The following is an 8,635-nucleotide window of genomic DNA, read 5'->3' on the forward strand; positions in this document are numbered from 1 at the left end:
GGGGGTTGGGTGAGGGGCGGGGACATGAGCTGAGGAATTCTCTGCTGCAGGGGATGGGCAGAATATTCAGGACGAAGTTCTTATCTGTGTGGGGGTATGTGAATTCAGGGAGAAGAAGCTAGTATCTGTGTCTGGCACCTTGATCTGTGAGAAATTCCAGGGGAAGTCCATTATCTTGTCATGTCTGCATGTATCTGATCCTGGGCTCTCTCTGACCTAACATCCCGGCCTTTTGGTGATAAGGGACAGCGACTCGTTCTGGCTGCTTCCAGCTGACCATGGGCGGCGAAGGGGGGGGGACAGTTAAAGGCCAGGGTTTGGCAGAGGCAGGTCGGAGGGGAGCCGAGTGTAGGGATGGAGTAGGAGCTGATTCACAGTCACTCGTGACATCTCCGCGATCCGGGAGTGGATGAACTTGAGGAGGCAGGGGGCTAGGAGAAAAAAGAACACAGATGAGAATCAGGGGCCCTATCATGGGTAGGACCCAGGTGGCTAAGGGGCTTTGGAACCAGCCGGAAGGAGAGTTGTCCTGGAAGTGTCCTGCATGTAGTTCTTCAGTCAGCTTAGTCAGGGTCTGTACGTTTACGTTTTGCTCCACTACTCCGGACTCGATGTAGTAACAGCATTCTTCCTGAAGGAATATGCAGGTTCCTCCTTTTTCTGCAGTCAGAAGGTCTGAGGCGAGCTGCTTCTGCAGGGCTACTTGGGCTACTGATGTCACTTGTCACTGTAGGGAGGCTAAAAAGAGGCGGTAGTAGACTCCAGGGCTAACTGGAGCTTGTCATTAAAGTACTGAGCAGTGACCAGACTGTTCCCGAGGGCCCCCCAGTGAGGCCTACCGAGGTAGCGATACTCACCTCTAACATGACAGGGAGGAAGGCAGCCCGGCAGGTCCGGGGGTGGGATGGAGGGAGCAGCCAGTGAGCTCCGACTCTCCATACAAGGTTAGTTGGGGAACTACTGTGACCACGAAGCAAGGCCCGGGTCAGAGGAGTTCATGCAGTTGCTTAAGGTGCCGTTGCACCAAAAGAAGGTACCTGGGCTGGCCTTGGTGAAGCGGGGACTGTGAGGATTACAGTGTGAAGTCCCATCCACCTAGGCTCCAAGGCTTGTGGTTGTAGGTTAACAATGAAAATACATCCTGCATATCAGATAAACATGACGATTCATAGCAGTAGCAACATTACAGTTATGAAGTAGCAACGAAAATAATTTTATGGTTGGGGTAAAAGAAAGGAAAGGAAAAGGTTTATTCTGCGTCCCCGGGAGACCCACGTACCCCAAGGACAGGGCACGTGGATTCACGCCAACAGGGAGGGGGGCGCTTTTTTTATACTGCGGTGGGGTGAGGGGGTTGGGTGAGGGGCGGGGACATGAGCTGAGGAATTCTCTGCTGCAGGGGATGGGCAGAATATTCAGGACGAAGTTCTTATCTGTGTGGGGGTATGTGAATTCAGGGAGAAGAAGCTAGTATCTGTGTCTGGCACCTTGATCTGTGAGAAATTCCAGGGGAAGTCCATTATCTTGTCATGTCTGCATGTATCTGATCCTGGGCTCTCTCTGACCTAACATCCCGGCCTTTTGGTGATAAGGGACAGCGACTCGTTCTGGCTGCTTCCAGCTGACCATGGGCGGCGAAGGGGGGGGGACAGTTAAAGGCCAGGGTTTGGCAGAGGCAGGTCGGAGGGGAGCCGAGTGTAGGGATGGAGTAGGAGCTGATTCACAGTCACTCGTGACATCTCCGCGATCCGGGAGTGGATGAACTTGAGGAGGCAGGGGGCTAGGAGAAAAAAGAACACAGATGAGAATCAGGGGCCCTATCATGGGTAGGACCCAGGTGGCTAAGGGGCTTTGGAACCAGCCGGAAGGAGAGTTGTCCTGGAAGTGTCCTGCATGTAGTTCTTCAGTCAGCTTAGTCAGGGTCTGTACGTTTACGTTTTGCTCCACTACTCCGGACTCGATGTAGTAACAGCATTCTTCCTGAAGGAATATGCAGGTTCCTCCTTTTTCTGCAGTCAGAAGGTCTGAGGCGAGCTGCTTCTGCAGGGCTACTTGGGCTACTGATGTCACTTGTCACTGTAGGGAGGCTAAAAAGAGGCGGTAGTAGACTCCAGGGCTAACTGGAGCTTGTCATTAAAGTACTGAGCAGTGACCAGACTGTTCCCGAGGGCCCCCCAGTGAGGCCTACCGAGGTAGCGATACTCACCTCTAACATGACAGGGAGGAAGGCAGCCCGGCAGGTCCGGGGGTGGGATGGAGGGAGCAGCCAGTGAGCTCCGACTCTCCATACAAGGTTAGTTGGGGAACTACTGTGACCACGAAGCAAGGCCCGGGTCAGAGGAGTTCATGCAGTTGCTTAAGGTGCCGTTGCACCAAAAGAAGGTACCTGGGCTGGCCTTGGTGAAGCGGGGACTGTGAGGATTACAGTGTGAAGTCCCATCCACCTAGGCTCCAAGGCTTGTGGTTGTAGGTTAACAATGAAAATACATCCTGCATATCAGATAAACATGACGATTCATAGCAGTAGCAACATTACAGTTATGAAGTAGCAACGAAAATAATTTTATGGTTGGGGTAAAAGAAAGGAAAGGAAAAGGTTTATTCTGCGTCCCCGGGAGACCCACGTACCCCAAGGACAGGGCACGTGGATTCACGCCAACAGGGAGGGGGGCGCTTTTTTTATACTGCGGTGGGGTGAGGGGGTTGGGTGAGGGGCGGGGACATGAGCTGAGGAATTCTCTGCTGCAGGGGATGGGCAGAATATTCAGGACGAAGTTCTTATCTGTGTGGGGGTATGTGAATTCAGGGAGAAGAAGCTAGTATCTGTGTCTGGCACCTTGATCTGTGAGAAATTCCAGGGGAAGTCCATTATCTTGTCATGTCTGCATGTATCTGATCCTGGGCTCTCTCCGACCTAACAGTTAGAAACATCGATGATGAGAGAAACATCAGTCAGCTGCCTCCTGCACATCTCTCACTGGGGATATGCCAGCAACCCAGGTACATGCCCTTGACCAGAATCAAACCTGGGACCCTTCAGTCCGCAGGCCGACACTCTATCCACTGAGCCAAACCGGTTTCGGCCACAAGGCCTTTCTTAATCTCAGCCTTGCTCACCTCTCCAGGATCTTCTCTGTTGCTTCTTACCTCACACTTTTTGTTCACCTCCACTAAAGCCTCTATGACTCTGCACCCTGTGCCCTTTGTCTCAAATGTCCTACATGTGTTAGGATATCACATGGGATTCTGACTTGAACCATCACCAAGTCCTGGAGAGAGGGAAGGTAGTACTCCCCCAAAACAAAGTCAAGGCCTCTGGGGTACGCAGAATTGCTCCTGGAACTTGGTCTTGTCTGTTGGCCACGTGAGAAGTGACCCAGATGTCCTGGTACTCTGTCTCCATGCCTCAACAATTCTTGGCAATGACCTTACGGGTGTGCTGCTATGCAAAGAGAGGAAGGAAACAGCGTGGGCCTCAGAAAAGAGAAAGGAAGGAATTGATATGGCATTGGGGTAAGTAGCAGGGGAACTTCAACAGAGAAGCCCAGATTTCACTAGCCAAAGCAGAACAAGCAGAACCAGCGACGAGGAAGGAAGTGGCTCAGGTTGGGTAAGTGAGGAGTTTCTTATTCTTTCAGCCTTGTATAAAGAGACCTGAGCAGGGTTCCTCCTGTGTGAAGCCTGACTGCCCACTAGAAGGGACTGCCCTTTGAGTGAGTTTGATTTCTTCTCCCATTGGAGAGAGAATTGAAGGCTGGGAGACTCAGGTGAGTAATTTTGTGGTGGGTGTACTTTTCTTTCTCTGTCTCTGCATCTCAGAGGTGGTAAAAACAGAAACACACACACACACACACACACACACACAACATTGAGGCCAGCATGTGTGTGTAGCAAAGCACAGCAGAGAGTACCCTGGGTACAGACAGGGGACTCCTGGGTGGTCTTAGCGGACAGGGGAGGAATTAAAAATGTTGAAGGGCACTGGGGTTACTACGAGAATGTGGATAGATGTTGAATAAGGCCTGGAGTTTGAAGTGTGCAGAGATTAAGGTATTTAGATAGAATTTGGGAGAATCATTGAGAATGGGAAAGGACCAAGAGGGTTGGGAATCTTGAGATGAAGAGGCCGGGAATGGCTCGGGAGGCGGGTGAGCTCCCAGAGCAGTTCAGGTGTCCAGGGGAGCAGAGTAGTTCAAGAGATCCAAATTCAAAGTCAAGCTCTGACTCCCTCTTCCTCTTCTACTCACTCCCTTCAGCCTCCATCATGTGGAACACCTCTGATGCCAACTTTTCCTGCTACCACGAGTCTGTGGTGGGCTATCGTTATGTGGCAGTTATCTGGGGGGTGGTGGTGGCTGTGACGGGCACCGTGGGCAACGTGCTCACCCTGCTGGCCTTGGCCATCCAGCCCAAGCTCCGTACCCACTTCAACCTGCTCATCGCCAACCTCACGGTAGCCGATCTGCTCTACTGCACCCTTCTCCAGCCCTTCTCCGTGGACACCTACCTCCACCTGCACTGGAGAACTGGCGCCACTTTCTGCAGGGTGTTTGGGTTCCTCCTCTTTACGTCCAACTCTGTCTCCATCCTCACCCTCTGCCTCATCGCCCTGGGACGCTACCTCCTCATTGCCCACCCTAACCTCTTTCCCCAAGTGTTCAGTGCCAAGGGGATAGTGCTGGCTCTGGTGGGCACCTGGGTGATAGGTGTGGCCAGCTTTGCCCCGCTCTGGAATGTCTATATCTTGGTGCCCGTAGTCTGCACCTGCAGCTTTGACCGCATCCGAGGCCGACCCTACACCACCATCCTCTTGGGCATCTACTTTGTGCTTGGGCTCAGCAGTGTCGGCGTCTTCTATTGCCTCATCCACCGCCAGGTGAAGCGAGCAGCACAGGCGCTGGTTCAGTACAAGCTGCACCAGACGGATGTCCGCTCCCACTATGTGGCTGGGACAGATGAAGCCGTGCCAGGTCATTTCCAGGAGCTGGACAGCGGGGTGGCATCAAGAAGGCCCAGTGAGGGGATTTCATCTGAGCCAGCCAGTGCTGTCACCACCCAGACCTTGGAAGGAGACTCGTCAGAAGTGGGGGACCAGAGCAGCAGCAAGGTCGCTCAGCAGATGACAGAGAAAAGCCCTCCGGAGGCACCTGCCAAGACCAGGCCAACTAAAGGAGCCCAAAAAGCTCAGGACTCTCCATCAGAGTCTGGGAAGGTGACTCGGATGTGTTTTGCTGTGTTCATCTGCTTTACCGTGAGCTACATCCCTTTCTTGCTGCTCAACATCCTGGATGCCAAGGTCCGGGCTCCCCGGGTTGTCCACATGCTTGCTGCCAACTTCACCTGGCTCAATGCTTGCATCAACCCTGTGCTCTATGCAGCCATGAACCGCCAGTTCCGCCAAGCGTATGTCTCCCTCCTACAACGAGGACCCCAGAGTTTCCGCAGGCTCCGGAGTTTCCGTAAGCTCCCTTAGAACTGTGTTCGGCACCAGAATCTGAGACTGTTTCATCCAGAACTAGAGTGGCCAGCTGGTATGGAGTAGATGAGAGTAAAACCTGTGGGCATTTTCACGGACAACCTCCCCTTGACCCCCAAACCAGACATCTCTATCCCTTGCTCAGTGTTTCAGCCCCAGGCTGCCCAAGGTGCATTATTAATTATTAATAAATGAATTCCATCCTTTTAATGTTCAGGTGTGGTCTTTGGAGAAGGAGGAAATAAGCCAGTGTTGGTTTGCAGCTGGAACTTAATAGTGGAGGGTCTGGGGAGGGGGGTCAGGTCAGAGCAGGAGCAGGAAGCAGTGGGCCTAGGTCAGGACATCGCCTTCAGCTGAGGAGTTTCCAGGTTAAAAAAACATGTGAGTTTGGTTTAAAAGGATTAGCCTGCCTTTTTTTAACTTCTCAGAAATGGCTCCTACCTACTACTACTCCTAACTACTGCTGCCAGGATCCCCCTCATCCCTGCAAACAGATGTTTTTCAGTTTAAAAAAATATTTTTTTAAATTCAGCTTTGATAACCAAACCACTTCAAGTGAGGCTAGCCCCCTGACTCTTGACTTATCCAAAGAGAATGGTCCTGGGAGAGGACTCTCGCTCTGTGGAAATAAAACTGAGCTTAGCACAGTGGTTCTCAACCTGGGCTGCACATTAAAATCACCTGGGGATCTTTTTAAAATCCTGGTTTCTGGGCCTCATCCTCCGGAAATTCTGTTTCTTTGTTATGGGGTGGGGCCACAACATTAGTAACAACGAAACAGAATTTCCGGAGGATGAGGCCCAGAAACCAGGATTTTAAAAAGATCCCCAGGTGATTCTAATGTGCAGCCCAGGTGGAGAACCACTGGCTTAGCAGAAGCAATGACAGACAGTTCTAGTTGCCCTAGCAGGGCCACACTGGTTGGAGCTAATTCACCTGACCCCGCACTCCCCCCAGACTTGCTCTTGTCTGCCTGGGTTATGAAAGCAGAACAGAGACTCTAGTTAAGAAGGCTCAGGGGCCAGGCTGAGGGGAAATCATACCATTCCCTTCCTCCAGACTGCCCAGCATCCTGTCAACCTGCTGCAGGCTCACTCTCGAATTTAAAGCACCTGTCACCACCAGGTGACGCTGGTTCTCTGCGTTTTCTTTCTGGCTTCCCTGTGGAGGACACACGGTGTCAGAGGGACCGGGAGTCCAGAGATACCCGCTCTCCTCTCAGCCCGCAGGGTTGGAGACCCAGGTATCTGCATCCCTCGCTCTTCCTTAAACTTAGGGAGAAAAGTAAAGAATTAATTATACATGTATTATTCATGAGATGTTTACTGTGCACAGTGCTTGGTTAGGGTGGTGGATCAGGGTGGGCACTGGGGATGGAAGGTGAGTCATGCTGACAGCAACACTGCTCTGGCTGCATGCTGTTCCCCCCTGCCCCCCAGTCCATGGACTGAGAGAACAAAGTCAAGTCCAGAGAGACTCAGAGAGTGGGGTGGACAGAGCTAGACTCTCACATTTAACACTCCAAGGGCCCAGGAATGCTGCCTCCTGATCTGGAACACGTGCTTCTGAAGTATCCGCTTCCACAAAAATCACAGCAGCCTGAACGGAATCAAGCTCAGGCGTTCAAGCTACTGCGGCTGGGCCCAGGCAGGCGGAGTGAACAATAACAAGGGCCAAAAACAACACGTGCCCAGGAGCGTAGAGACCAGGTTCCAGTCCAGGTTCTCTGATAATTAGCTCTGTGAACCCGGGCAGGACCCTTGACCATTCTGGGCCTCAGGCTTTATTATTTGTACAAAAATGAGGGAGGAGTGCCCTCTTTTATGTGCCCCGGGACTGTCCTAAATCCTGTAAATGTATTTTGTGTAATCCCCACAAAATTGACCATAAGGTATCTATTATAATATCTTTTTTACAAATGAAAAATAGACAATTTGGGTTAAGCAATTTGTCCAAAGTCAAAAGGCTATTAAGTGGTATGACCATGAGTTGAGGGCAGAGTCTGACCTCAGTCAGTACCAGCCCAGGTGTCGAACAGCAGCCTTTCTGAAACTAGAATCACCTTAGCCAGTTTGGCTCAGTGGATAGAACGTCAGCCCGCGGACTGAAGGGTCCCAGGTTCCATTCAGGTCAAGGGCATGCACTTCAGTTGCAGGCTGGATCCTTGGCCCTGGTTGGGGGTGTGGGAGAGGCAACCAATCACTGTGTCTTTTTCACATCAATGTTTCTCTCTGTCTCTCCCCCTCCCTTCCACTCTCTCTAAAAAATCAATGGAAAAATATCCTCAGGTGAGGATTAAAAAACAACAGTCCTAGCTGGTTTGGCTCAGTGGATAGAGCGACGGCCTGCGGACTGAAGGACTGAAGGGTCCCAGGTTCCATTCCGGTCAAGGGCATGTACCTGGGTTGAGGGCACATCCCCACTGGGGAGTGTGCAGGAGGCAGCTGATCGATGTTTCTCTCTCATCGATGTTTCTAACTCTCTATCCCTCTCCCTTCCTCTCTGTAAAAAAATCAATAAAATATATTTAAAAAATAAAAACAACAAAACAATAAAACTAAAATCAAGTGACCAATTGATCCCTAAATGTCCTTCCTGCTCAGACCTTCTAAGATTCTGAAAGTTGACAGTTCTCTGAAGGTTTGTAAAGTGTTCCGTTTTCATATTCCATGAAAGCAATTTAAAAGTGTTAGTTAGTAGAAATGAACAGCAATAGGAATTGAGGTTAGACCTCAGGAGGGACTTCCCAACTATCAGTCGCTGGAAAATGACTCAAAGGGACACAGAAAGGCACCCTGCAGCCTGAGACCGAGTGGACAGATCTTAGCAAGAAGCAAGCCCCTCCTCCCTCACCCTCCACAGTTCACACATCCACCCCTCCCTAATCTCCATCAGGGCTGAGGGGAAGGAGGCAGAAGATGCCCTCTCAGGCTCTCTCGCGCGCGCGGGTGCACACTGTGCGCGAGTCCAGCCTCAAGTCCCTCACGATGCGGAGCCCACGCGTGTCTGGGGGAGTACGTGTACTGGGGGGCCTCCTGAGTGTGCGTCAGTGTCCGTCTCCCGCCCGAGCCCGCGCTCAGTCCCGGACTTTCAGACGCTGTCTCTCAAGGCTTCTCTTTGTCTCTCTCCATCTGTCCGTCTGTCCTGCGGCTGTCTTCA

The 8,635-nt window shown here is 51.7% G+C and overlaps 1 protein-coding gene across 1 annotated transcript; it reads left to right on the forward strand.

Moving 5' to 3' along the window:
• The first annotated feature begins 3,586 nt into the window (after positions 1 to 3,586).
• GPR84 (G protein-coupled receptor 84) lies at positions 3,587 to 5,684 on the forward strand. The gene is made up of 2 exons (XM_081085211.1): positions 3,587 to 3,767; positions 4,257 to 5,684. The coding sequence occupies exon 2, from the start codon at positions 4,265 to 4,267 to the stop codon at positions 5,471 to 5,473; it is 1,209 nt and encodes a 402-aa protein (XP_080941337.1). The 5' UTR covers positions 3,587 to 3,767; positions 4,257 to 4,264; the 3' UTR covers positions 5,474 to 5,684.
• The last annotated feature ends 2,951 nt before the right edge of the window (positions 5,685 to 8,635 follow it).

The sequence above is a fragment of the Myotis nattereri genome, assembly GCF_964212035.1.
Source record: "Myotis nattereri genome assembly, chromosome: 2".
Lineage (NCBI taxonomy): Eukaryota > Metazoa > Chordata > Mammalia > Chiroptera > Vespertilionidae > Myotis > Myotis nattereri.

Excerpts from the sequence above, each read along its gene's own strand:
- GPR84 (XM_081085211.1), top strand. The coding sequence starts at position 4,265 with ATGTGGAACACCTCTGATGCCAACTTTTCCTGCTACCACGAGTCTGTG.